Source organism: Colobus angolensis, unplaced genomic scaffold (genome assembly GCF_000951035.1).
Source record: "Colobus angolensis palliatus isolate OR3802 unplaced genomic scaffold, Cang.pa_1.0 Scaffold188, whole genome shotgun sequence".
In the NCBI taxonomy this organism is placed as follows: Eukaryota; Metazoa; Chordata; class Mammalia; order Primates; family Cercopithecidae; genus Colobus; species Colobus angolensis.
In genome coordinates, this window is record NW_012115021.1 from 2,101,062 (window position 1) to 2,114,313 (window position 13,252).

General features: G+C 42.0%; 1 protein-coding gene across 9 annotated transcripts in view; it reads left to right on the forward strand.

Annotated features, from left to right (window-relative positions):
- Window positions 1-13,018, forward strand: part of ADGRG2 (adhesion G protein-coupled receptor G2) — a 94,950-nt gene extending 81,932 nt beyond the window's left edge. For 8 of the 9 annotated variants that reach the window (XM_011940205.1, XM_011940203.1, XM_011940208.1 and 5 more), the window contains 5 exons: window positions 1,711-1,810; window positions 2,391-2,674; window positions 5,816-5,917; window positions 6,924-7,076; window positions 11,253-13,018. In XM_011940205.1, the coding sequence (XP_011795595.1) occupies window positions 1,711-1,810; window positions 2,391-2,674; window positions 5,816-5,917; window positions 6,924-7,076; window positions 11,253-11,437 (824 nt within the window). In that variant the 3' untranslated portion in view covers window positions 11,438-13,018. The remainder of the gene's footprint in view (window positions 1-1,710; window positions 1,811-2,390; window positions 2,675-5,815; window positions 5,918-6,923; window positions 7,077-11,252) is intronic. The other variant, XM_011940213.1, reaches the window with a different exon arrangement.
- The last annotated feature ends 234 nt before the right edge of the window (window positions 13,019-13,252 follow it).

Consider the following 13,252-nt stretch of genomic DNA (forward strand, 5'->3'; position numbering starts at 1 on the left):
TGAGGCAGGAGAATGGTGTAAACCCGGGAGGCAGAGCTTGCAGTGAGCTGAGATCCGGCCACTGCACTCCAGCCTGGGCGACAGAGTGAGACTCCGTCTCAAAAGAAAAAAAAAAAGAGAAGGCTGAAAGTCAGATTCCTTTGTTAAGTACAAGGTCCTCCACCCCCAATATTTTATTTTTAACAAACTGTCTCACTTAGAAAATTATCATATGTCAGGGTCACCAGAAGGTTCAAGCGCAAAGGCATTAAATGAACTATTAGATTTGATATTACCAGGCACTACAACTGGTCTGTGACAAGGAATTGTTTGTTCTTTACCAGGGCCTTGAGATGGGACGTCTGCTGGTTGGCTGGCGGGTGATGGTGTGCAGTGGTGAATAGGATTCTTTCCCCACCAAAAGCCATTTTAAACTTGGGGGACCCTTCTCATAGTACCTTCTCTGAAGGGAAGTGTCCGTGGGCTTTCGAGAGAGCCAGCATAGTAGCAGTCACCACCCCCTGGATCAGCCAGAACAGAACCCTCCATCCTTCACTGGGTCTCAAAGTCCTCAAATTGAGGACTTTTGGTTTCATAATGAAAGATTTGCCAGGAGTTGCTGACTCTTAAATGTACATTCCAGACATGTATAAGTTAAAGGCACAACGCTGGGTGCAGTGGCTCATGCCTGTAATCCCAGCACTTTGGGAAGCCAAGGTAGGCAGATCACCTGAGGTCAGGAGTTTGAGACCAGCCTGGCCAACATAGCAAAACCCTGTCTCTACTAAAAATACAAAAATTAGCCAGGTGTGGTGGCGCACACCTATAATCCCAGCTACTTGAGAGGCTGAGGCACAAGAATCACTTGAACCCGGGAGGCGGAGGTTGCCGTGAGCTGAGATTGTGCCACTGCACTCTAGCCTGGGTGACAGAGCAGGAAAAAAAAAAAAAAAGTTAAAGGCAACACTGGTGGCTGTAACAGATTAACCTTGAAGTCTCAGTAGAAGATCATTTCTCACTCACCTACAGTCTAGTTAGCAGGGGCAGAGGAGTCCCTGGTCTTGCAGTTATTCAGAGATCCAAGCTAATGAAGACTCTGCCTCAAGGTTGCCCTAAGTTTGCAGGCAAAAAGAAAGTAGAGGATCTCACAGGAGGTTTCCATGGGACAGGCCTGGAAGTGGAGCAAATCACTTGTGCCCGTATCCCATGGGCCCAAAGTGAGCCATGTGACCACACACACCCAGCTGCTTGGGAGGCTGGGAGCATCTAGTCATGTGCCAAAGAGGAAAAGAAACCAGCCTGGTGAACGGCTAGCCAGTCTCTGCTACAAGATGTAAATAGGATGTGATCTCTAGTCTTGTCACCCACTTTGGTTATTAGAACTAGGTGTGACCAGCTGGGCGCGGTGGCTCATGCCTGTAATCCCAGCACTTTGGGAGGCCAAGGCGGGCAGATCACGAGGTCGGGAGATCGAGACCATCTTGGCTAACATGGTGAAACCCTGTCTCTACAAAAAAAAAAAAAAAAAAAAATTAGCCAGGCATGGTGGCACGCGCCTGTAATCCCAGCTACTAGGGAGGCTGAGGCAGGAGAATCACTTGAACCCGGAAGGCGGAGGTTGCAGTGAGCCGAGATCGCGCCACTGCACTCCAGCCTGAGTGACAGAGCGAGACTCCGTCTCACAAAAAAAAAAAAAAGAATTAGGTGTGACAAATGTTTCCCATCTTCCAGGGGTACCAGCTGTGGTTGTGACCATCATCCTGACTATATCCCCAGATAACTATGGGCTTGGATCCTATGGGAAATTCCCCAATGGTTCACCGGACGACTTGTGAGTACAAAGCCCCCTAAGGGAATGCTAAGTGAACTGGAAAACGGAATGCTCCTAGAAAACGAGGATCTAATCAGCATATTGATTCCTGCTGTCATCCTAATAAAATCCAGCAATATTTCACAGCAGCCTTCACAGTCCTGTGTAATGAGAGAAGCTAGCTGGAAATGCCATGCTACTCTTCAAGTGATGAATTAGGAGGAGCTATTCTGAAAAGAAAAATGAATTAGGAGGAACTATTTTGAAAATATTTTCATTAGCCTCTGATAAAATGACATTCCAATTATATTAATAAAGACTCATGGAACAGAGTTGCTAGGATTTACAGGGGCAAAATCCTGAATGTTTAAAAAAAGGTCTATTTTTAAAGTACTTTAAATCACCAAGTGTCCTCAAATAAACTCTTAGATTCTTTTCCCTAGAGCTACAAATGATTGTAGAGAATAGCAGTTTTATCATTTTTTTCTCTTGTACTGGTAGAAAACGTTTCAGTAAAATGTTAGAGATTCATTGTATCATTTTGAACTCTAGTTCATCACTGTAATATGTTTTCCCCCGTTTTCCCCCCAACCAACTCCAGCTGCTGGATCAACAACAATGCAGTATTCTACATTACGGTGGTGGGATATTTCTGTGTGATATTTTTGCTGAACGTCAGCATGTTCATTGTGGTCCTGGTTCAGCTCTGTCGAATTAAAAAGAAGAAGCAACTGGGAGCCCAGCGAAAAACCAGTATTCAAGACCTCAGGAGTATCGCTGGCCTTACATTTTTACTGGGAATAACTTGGGGTTTTGCCTTCTTTGCCTGGGGACCAGTTAACGTGACCTTCATGTATCTGTTTGCCATCTTTAATACTTTACAAGGTAAGCTTTACAGCATCAAATACAAACTGAATGATCCCAGTTGAATACAAAAATGTAGCTACTAAGAGTAGAGGCATGCCTCAGAGATGTTGGGGGTTTGGTTCTAGACCACTACAATAAAGCAAATATTGCAATAAAGTGAGTCACACAAATTGTTTGGTTTCCCAGTGCATATAAAAGTTATGTTTACACTAGACTGTAGTCTATTAAGTGTGCAATTGCATGATGTCTAAACAGATGTACATACCTTTAACTTAAAAACATTTTATTGCTAAAACCTGCTGATACAGAGACACAAGGTGAGTACATGCTGTTGGAAAAATGGCCTTGACAGACTTGCTGGATGCAGGGCTGCCACAACCTTCAATTTGTAAAAAAAAAAAAAAAAAATGCACTATCTGTGAAACCCCAAGACGTATGCCTGTATATGCAAAGTAGCTTATTTAGTGGCTTAAGATATTTTCATTGAAAAACATATTTATCATTGAGAGGGAGTGCTTTGAAATCCTTGGAGGAAAGGTGCTTACTAAATTCAAGAAATGGTGTTTTTTTCTCCTTATTCATCGTTATCTCCTTGGAGAGACCACATTGAGGGGAACCTGCCAGGAACTCTTTTTGAAAAAGTCAATTATTCTTCCTTCACTTGGTTTCTTTTTTAAAAAACTGTTGTATTCAAGTAGAACATGCAGACAGTAAGCACACATACCATGACTGTGTCTGTACAGGGAGCCCACTGCTCTTACCTCCTAGGTCAGCGATTTGGAGACAATGAGAAATGGGAAGGCAACAGACAGAGCCAAGTGGCAGCAGTCTTACTTGAAGGCTAATCCTAAGCAGTTGCTGCCCTGGGACACTCAGCAGGAAAGAGAGCAGGCTCTGTGTGTCGCCATCTGCTTCAGGTTTCCCATTGGTTAATGAAGCCAATTCATCTTGGAACCCTGATACTTGTACTTTTTAGAAAAGAAAATGACTGATTCTTTTAGAGCAGTATTATGAAAGACGTGTCCGCTGTTAATTTTTAATGGAAGTGCTTTGACATTAAAAGCCCAGCAGGCTATTAGGTTTACATTACAATAACAGTAATTCACTGTCCCTTAGTTTCCTTTTATTCTGAATCCTCTTTGGGGGATGCCTTTTAATTGCCTTCTCATTGGCTTTTGTTCATCTTTCCTGTTGCTTTTGCTCCCATATTGTCCTTCTCTAGTTCTGTCAGGCAATAGATCATCTTGTTGGTTTTCAGAGAAATCCCAACCTGAGGTTAAATTCAAATGCCGAATTTGGTTGTTGGTTCTTATTTAAATTTGGAGGAAGCCAGCAGAGATGATTGTTTGGTTATTTATGGTTATTAATTTTTACTTATAATATAGCAGTTTCTCAACTGGTATATCCAGGTGTTATACCACATGGTATTGCATACAAAACCAAAAACACGAGCAAATTCTTTTAAGGGTCTTAAGAAAAGTTTTATTTGCCAACCATGGCATACTAAAAGTAATAGATACTTTAAAAGAAAAAAATATAGACCGGGCGCAGTGGCTTACGCCTGTAATCCCAGCACTTTGGGAGGCCGAGGCGGGCAGATCATCTGAGGTCAGGAGTTCGAGACCAGCCTGGCCAACATGGTGAAACCCCGTCTCTACTAAAAAATACAAAAATTAGCCGGGCGTGGTGGCAGGCGCCTTAATCCTAGCTACTTGGGAGGCAGAGGCAAGAGAATTGTTTGAACCCAGGAGGCTGAGGTTACAGTGAGCTGAGATAAAGCCATTGCACTCAAACCTGGGGGACAAGAGCAAGACTTCTCTCAAAAAAAAAAAAAAAATATATATATATATATATATATATGCCCACATCACACTAATCATTGACATGAAAGCAAGGTACCCACCCTCACGTTTAATGTGGAAATTGAATCTGCCTTTTTCTTCATTTCCCCAGATTATCTTCTCATTAGAATATGAATGGATAAAAGGAATGAATGTATTGCTTCATCTATACAAGGAAACTAACCCTAATGCACAGGGCTTTTGGGGTGGTTGACTATATATATAGGTTCTGATTGTGGTCTCTCATACATGCTGTTTCTCTCCTAATGCAACCAACGGTCGACTCCCAGGGTGGCAAATGAATGAAGCCGTGTAATATTCAGACATGGTCTTGATGGTGGGCACATATACCCTACTAGAAGCAAAACTGTTTTGTTTGTTTGTTTTTTGAGATGGAGTCTCGCTCTGTCACCCGGGCTGGAGTGCAGTGGCGCGATCTCGGCTCACTGCAACCTCCGCCTCCTGGGTTCAAGTGATCCTCCCACCTCAGCCTCCCAAAGTGCTGAGATTACAGGCGTGAGCCACCATGCCTGGCCCCTGGTATTTTTAAATGAAGGTTTTAAAGTGAATAGATTGGGGGTTTTTAAGTAAAAGGCAGAGAACCCAGAATTCATCCATTCACTCAGCAAATATTTATTGATAAAAGCCTTGGGGAGTGGCAGCGATGTGACTGGCTGGGGAGCCCTGGCCTGCCTTGACTGGGCACCCGAGTGGGTGACAGGTGGAGCCCCAGGGCCCCTTCAAGTCTTCAGCTTGTTCTCCATGCCAGCACCTGGAGCAGGTCAGGAGGAGGCAAGCAGGAAGGTGAATACATCGCTGAACTGCCTGGGTTTGAGGGGGAGAGAGAGATTCGAGCAAAGGACACGGCAGTGGGCTGGAGAGGAGGAGAGCGGGAAGGGAAAGATGTGTGGAGAAGATGGCATTTGACAGAGCTTCAAAACAGATTCTAAATAGGGAGGGAGGGAGAGGCAGGAGCCTAGGTCCAAGCTGAGATCCTGGGTGGATGGCTTGTCATTCCAAGATACGGAAGGCCGAGGACAGGATGTGGGAAGAGACAGTGAATTTAATTGGGGAAATGCAAAGTTATGATTCCTTTTATCATATAAATAATCTTAATCTTACAAAGATTTTCTAGAGGCATTCCCCGATGCCTTTTGACAGCAAGCTTTCCTAGGACTCCGGACTTTTTATTCAATTTGCACAATTTCATGTTGCCCACAGCTGCCAAAATAATTATTAATATCTTTTGTGCAAAGTGAGCTTATGACATTCAGCTATTAGCTTGGAATTCATTGTGGGTTTTTTTTTCCCTCCTTAGGATTTTTCATATTCATCTTTTACTGTGTGGCCAAAGAAAATGTCAGGAAGCAATGGAGGCGGTATCTTTGTTGTGGAAAGTTACGGCTGGCTGAAAATTCTGGTAAAGATTTACCTCACTTTTTCTCTTCCTCTTAAATCTCAAGGAAAAGATTGTATAAATTAAAATCCAAAGCAAATCCAATCTAGAAATCAGTGAATTCCAGCAAATCTGGAATCTGCTCAACAGAAAATATTGATTGTGAACATTAGGGAGAAAAAAAAATCTAGTGAATTAAAAAATAATTACTTCATATCTGGGAATTTTTTGAGCAATAAAATTAATGGCCTGGCTGCCTCTTCGATGAAGCAACAGTAAAATTTTTAGAATTGATTTTCTATTGAGATCATGCTTTTCATTTCCCAAAGTAATTTTTAATATTTACTTTGGTAATATTTAAAATCTCAACTCAATCCTTTCTCCACAGGTCCTGGTTGTCAGTTACTTTATTTGTTAGTAAGCCAGACTTTGTGTATAAGCTTTAGCATACATTTGGTTGTAACATACATTTGTTTATTTTGAAGTGATTTTCACACATACCCAGTTGGGTAGTAGAGCAAATAGCTCATTTTTTTTTTTTTTTTTAAGAAAATGAGAAAAATGAAGTACTGTTTGGAAAGTTACATTCCTTTTGCATGAATACCACCTTTGCAGTATCTGGGGGACACGGGAGTCTATTCAGAAAATGGCAGTACATATAGTTCAGTCATTTTCATGGACTGAAGAACAATTAGTCATTACAACACAGACTATTTGTGTTCTTGTTAAGACAGTGTGAAGCTCTGAATCACTACCTAATTCTGTGGATATTTATAGACATAATCAAATTAGCTTGGCCTTTAGTTCTAGGAGAATATAGGTTACTTTTAACCACGCAGTCATTTGAAGGACAAATGTAAATAATCCAAATGAAAATACATGTTATCACACCAACTGGTGGAAGGTGACTTCTCCATAAGATCCTGAAGTGAGGAATCAGTTGCTTAGGACTTGTTACACTGTGATCTGTCTCTTGCGTTTGAGCTTCAACATACTGCCCTGTTTTTCTGTAATGCTTATTCTGCTGTAGACTGGAGTAAAACTGCTACTAATGGTTTAAAGAAGCAGACTGTAAACCAAGGAGTGTCCAGCTCTTCAAATTCCTTACAGTCAAACAGTAACTCCACTAACTCCACCACACTGCTAGTGAATAATGATTGCTCAGTACACGCAAGCAGGAATGGTATGTATGTCTCAATATAGTATTTCTCAAGCTAGTGTTTATTTTTTAAAGTAGTTTTATCCTTTATTGGCATTTTGGCTAAGCAAAGCGAGTAACTATCAATACATATATGACTAGTGGATCAAAATGTGGTTCCCTTACAGAAGAGAAAATTAATCCAAATTGATTTATTATAGAGCAAATATTGGAACAACGATCTTTTTTTAAGATTTGGTTTTTCTTAGTGGGAATTGATGATGACCTAAAAATTTTAACATTTTAAATCCTCATTTAACTGTTGTCCAAAGACTTCAGTATTGTGCTATTTCTGTGAGAGCAGCACCTAAAATAGCTGATAAGATGATAACAATTTTTATTACATCTATCATCATATACATGTTCAACCCTTTTTTTTTTTTGAGATGGAGTCTCACTCTTGTCACCCAGGCTGGAGTGCAGTGCTGCAATCTCAGCTCACTGCAACCTCCATCTCCTGGGTTCCAGCAGTTCTGCCTCAGCCTCCCAAGTAGCTGGAATTACAGGTGACCTACAGGCAACCACCACCATGCCCAGCTGATTTTTGTATTTTTAGTAGAGACAGGGTTTCACCATGTTGGCCAGGCTAGTCTCGAACTCCTGACCTCAAGTGATTTGCCCACCTCGGCCTCCCAAAGTGCTGAGATTACAGGCGTGAGCCACTGCGCCCAGCCGACACTTTTACACCTTCCTATTTTTTGCTTTTCATGTTTGTTAATTCTTTCCCACAATGTGGCTATCTTGTGACAGCACCCAAATCCCCATGAATATGTCAAATACTGGAAGATGACTTGTGACCAGTATTGGTGACCATATATGTGACCAATATCTGAACAGATTATTGCTGCCATGCCTCCTTTACTGACATTTCTAGCTAAAACTTCTGTTACATTTTCTTTCTTTCATAAGACCAGGCTGTTCATTACTCATAAAAGCTTACCTTGTCTATTTTTACCTTCTCTTGCTTCTTAATATATCTCTTGCATTCTTATAAAAACATAAGCTCTGCTGGTATAGTTTCTCCTTCCATGGAGAATTTGCCTGTATTCGTTGTTTTAGGATGTTAGTTCTTTTCATGACTAATTCAAATAAATTTGTGAGAAGGTTCATACATCTCCCAAACAGTTTTTTTTTTTTTTTGGAGACGGAGTCTAGCTCTGTCGCCCAGGCTGGAGTGCAGTGGCGCGATCTCGGCTCACTGCAAGCTCCGCCTCCCGGGTTTACGCCATTCTCCTGCCTCAGCCTCCCGAGTAGCTGGGACTACAGGCGCCCGCCATCTCGCCCGGCTAGTTTTTGTATTTTTTAGTAGAGACGGGGTTTCACCGTGTAGCTCAGGATGGTCTCGATCTCCTGACCTCGTGATCCACCCGTCTCAGCCTCCCAAAGTGCTGGGATTACAGGCTTGAGCCACCGCGCCCGGCCTCCAAACAGTTTTCCAATTTCCTGAAGATGGGTGGTCCTGCTGGTTTGTCTAGACTTTTTTTTCTTTCTTTTTCTTTTTTTTAAGACAAGGTCTCCTATTGCCCAGGCTGGAGTGCAGTGGTGTGATCACAGCTTACTGCAGCCTCGACCTCCCAGGCTCAAGTGATCCTCCCATCTCAGCCACCGGAGTACCTGGGACTATAAGAGCATGCCACCATGCCTGGCTAATTTTTTTTTTTTTTTTTAAGATGCCGTCTTGCTGTGTTGTCCAGGTTGGTATCAAACTCCTGGGCTCAAGTGATCCTCCCACCTCAGCCTCCCAAAGTGCTGGAATTACAGATGGGAGTCACTATGCCCGGCCTGTCTAGGCTTTTAAAATACCATAGAATGCCTCAAAATCAAGGTTTTTCAACTTCAAGCACAACTGACATCTTGGGGCTGGATAATTCTTTTTTGTGGAATTGCAGGACATTTAGCAGGATCCCTGGACTCTATCAGCTAGAGCCAGTAGCACCCTGCCCCCAGTTATGACAACCCAAAATGTCCCCAGACACTGCCAACTGTCCCAGGGGAGCAGGGGGAAGAAGGGAGCAAGATTGCCCCCAGCTGAGAATCACTGTTGTAAAAGATGAGAAATAATTGCTGTATAGCCTTAGCTCTTTACTGTCGATACCAGAAAGCAAGCTCTGGGCTCTAGACCAAATAGCTCTATCAGGAATGATTCAATGTAGGTAAAGAGAGGCGAGGCAGTGGGGAGCACAGCTGGTTAGTACGTTAGTGTGAGAAAGCAAATTGAAAGGAGAGACATCAAAGGAGCGAGCTGGGTCATCAAGAACCCTTAGAATCACAACTGTGTTTGGGGCTCTGAATCCATAAACCAGATTTTTCCACACTCTCGAAAGAGTTCAGAGATGAAGCCTCACCTGCCTGGCTCTATCAGTATATTGCCATCCTTTGGGAAATCAGATTTGATGGAAACAGCACATTTTACCCCAGTTGTTTAACACAGCTGATTAGACACAGCTACTTTCTGATGCTTGACGGTGAGGGTGGGGGTACTTTCTAAGGCTGCCAAAATGACTCAGTGTTTAATATCACATAATATGCATGTCAGATAAACATCCCTGACTTCTCAGTCCTTGCCCCAGCATCTGGGATAGATGAGGAATGGAACTGACAATTTCAAAAAAGAAAGCTAGGGCTGGGCACAGTGGCTCATGCCTGTAATCCCAGCACTTTGGGAGGCCAAGGTGGGAGGATCACCTAAGGTCAGGAGTTCAAGACCAGCCTGGCCAACATGGAAAAACTCCGTCTCTAATAAAAAATATGAAAAGCAACCAGACGTGGGTAGTCCTGAATAGTCCCAGCTACTCAGGAGGCTGAGGCAGGAGAATCGTTTGAACCCAGGAGGCAGAGGTTGCAATGAGCTGAGATCACACCACTCACTGCACTCCAGCATGGGCCACCAAACAAGACTCCGTCTCAAAAAAAAAAAGCAAACTAGAAGTTTAATGATTTGTTTATTATGCCGGGCCAAATTGTTCTTGCACCAAAATGTCCTCAAGCTGAAATGCCTAAATCCAAACAGCTGCCTCAGACAGTCACATGCCCTATTTGATCTGTGTCACAGATGGAGCTGTGTTAACCATATTCATCACCTACTTTGCATGAATATTACATAGTTCAGTTCTGAGCTGCCTTAGAGGGTGGGGTACCAGCAGCCATCTCATTTGGTACCCAGGACCACAAGGATCACAGTTTGGAAGCAACATCACATGTCAGCTCCATTACTTCTGAGCTGTGTAACCTTGGGGAGAGCACTTAATTTCTGAAACCTTCACTCCTCATCTGCAAAATGGAGATAATAGTAGTACCCACCGTGCAGGGCTCTAAATGAAATAATAAAGTGTCCCAGTACTGTTACGATCATTGTTATCATAATCATGTCATGAACTAACAAATGGGCTTATTATTCAGCTTTCTAAATAGTCTCCCAATGGTCTAATGATCAGAAGGATGGTGCCAAGTAACTAGAGGAGGCCAGCACCTGGGCTCCCCTACAACTCAGGGCCTGCTTGGGGTGGGGAAGGCCCACATCCAAACCAAGTTACCCTTGAGTACCCAGCTGCTCCCTGGCCTGGACTCTGAAGTTGGAATTGGTAGTTTCCTCTTGGGAATTGGTCCTGTCCTGATTTAGTCAGAGGAGCTGGTTTAGTCTACAAGAGAGATGATTTCTTCTTGCCATGACTGTTGTAGCTGGTTGCTCTGGTTTCTCTGGTACAGTTTCATTTTATAGGAACCTAGGGAACCAAGAACTTCCTAAGGGTACATATGGGGATCTCTGTTAACATTAACCTTTTGGGAGACCAAAGTATTACCTTAGCTTATATTATACATATGCTGCTACTTGAAGTCAAAATATATCCAACCAGAGTTAGGAAGTGGGCCTTTTATTAATATATTACCTTGCTTCAGATTTTGACTGTTTCATTAAAAACCAAACAAAAAAAACTGCCATAGACAACTGGTTTCTGAAGCAATCTCCAATTTGGTATGCTTACTTTGAGTGGCCTTAGGGAAGGAATGAAAAATAAATAAAATATGAACATATATAACAAATGTTTTTAAAAACATATTTTACAAATACAGCTTTAAGAATAAAGAGATGCCTAAGTTTGTTTGCTTTTTAATGCTTTCTGTGGATACTTCATGCCACCCGCTTTGTGTTTCCTTATACAGGAAATGCTTCTACAGAGAGGAATGGGGTTTCTTTTAGTGTTCAGAATGGAGATGTGTGCCTTCACGATTTCACTGGGAAACAGCACACGTTTAATGAGAAGGAAGATTCCTGCAATGGGAAGGGTCGTATGGCTCTCAGAAGGACTTCAAAGCGGGGAAGCTTACACTTTATTGAACAAATGTGATTTCTTGTAAAATCAAAGCATGATGCTTGACAGTGTGAAATGTCCAATTTTACCTTTTACACAATGTGAGATGTATGAAAATCAACTCATTTTGTTCTTGGCAACATCTGGAGAAGCATAAGCTAATTAAGGGCAATGATTATTATTACAAGAAGAAACCAAGACATTACACCATGGTTTTTAGACATTTCTGATTTGGTTTCTTATCTTTCATTTTATAAGAAGGCTGGTTTTAAGCAATACATTAAGAATGACTCCTATAAAGAAAACAAAAAAAGGTAGTGAACTTTCAGCCACCTTTTAAAGAGGCTAAATTATCTCTGATAACATCATACAAAGCAACTGTTGACTGCAGCCTGTTGGTGAGTTTAGTTGTGCATGCCTTTGTTGTATATAAGCTAAATTCTAGTGACCCATGTGTCAAAAATCTTACTTCTACATTTTTTTTCTATTTATTTTCTACTGTGTGAATGTATTCCTTTGTAGAATCGTGGTTGTTTTGTCTCATGTGATAATTCAGAAAATCCTTGCTCATTCCACGAATTCTAAAGCTCCTTTTGGAGATGGTATGGGATGTGAAATACAGAAACCTCAGTGAAATCAAGAAATAATGATCCCAGCCAGACTGGGAAGATGTAAGCAGACAGTGCCACATTTAGCGCAGACAGTGCCACATTTAGCTCATACAGTGCCTTTGAGCAAGTTAGAAAAAGATGCCCCCACTGGGTAGGCACAGCCCTACGGGCTCATGGTTTGGCAAACAGAGTGGAGACCATGTTTTAGCCCCACTCACCCTCTTGGGTGTACGACCTGTACAGCCAAACACAGCATCCAATACGAATACCCATCCCCTGACCACATCCCCAGTGGTCAGATTATAGAATCTGCACCAAGATATTTAGCTTTATACCTTGGCCACAGAGAGGGATGAACTGTCATCCAGACCATGTGTCAGGAAAATTGTGAACATAGATGAGGTACATACACTGCTGCTTCTCAAATCCCCAGAGCCTTTCAGAACAGGAGAGTAGACTAGGATTCCTTCTCTTAAAAAGGTGTATATATATATATATGGAAAACAAAATCATATTGCTGTTCTTTAAAAGGCAACTGCATGGTACATTGTTGATTGTTATGACTGGTACACTCTGACCCAGCCAGAGCTATGATTGTTTTTCAAATGTGTCTTGAAGAATGCATAGTGATAAGGGGAGCAGCTATTGGGAACAGGGAACTGTCCTGCACTGCTATTGTTGCTACATGTATCGAGCCTTGATTGCTCCTAGTTATATACAGGGTCTGTCTTGCTTCCCACCTACATCTGCTTGAGCAATGCCTCAAGTACATCCTTATTAGGAACATTTCAAAACCCTTTTAGTTAAGTCTTTCACTAAGGTTCTTTTGCATATATTTCAAGTGAATGTTGGATCTCAGACTAACCATAGTAATAATACACATTTCTGTGAATGCTGACTTGTCTTTGCAATATTTCTTCTCTGATTTATTTAATTGTCTTGTATTTAAATGTTAAAATCAAAAATGTTAAAATCAATGAAATAAATTTGCAGTTAAGATCTTTAAGTTTGGTAATTTTCACAAAGAAAAAACATCTGCAGTCTCTTTCCCTGGCGGCCTGGCATGGAAGTGGTAGGACATGCTGATTAAGACAAACACAATTGGCTGGGCATGGTGGCTCACGCCTGTAATCCCAGCACTTTGGGAGGCTGAGGCAGGTGGATTGCTTGAGCACAGGAGTTTGAGACCAGCCTGGGCAGCACAGGGAGACCCCTGTCTCTACAAAAAATTAAAAATTAG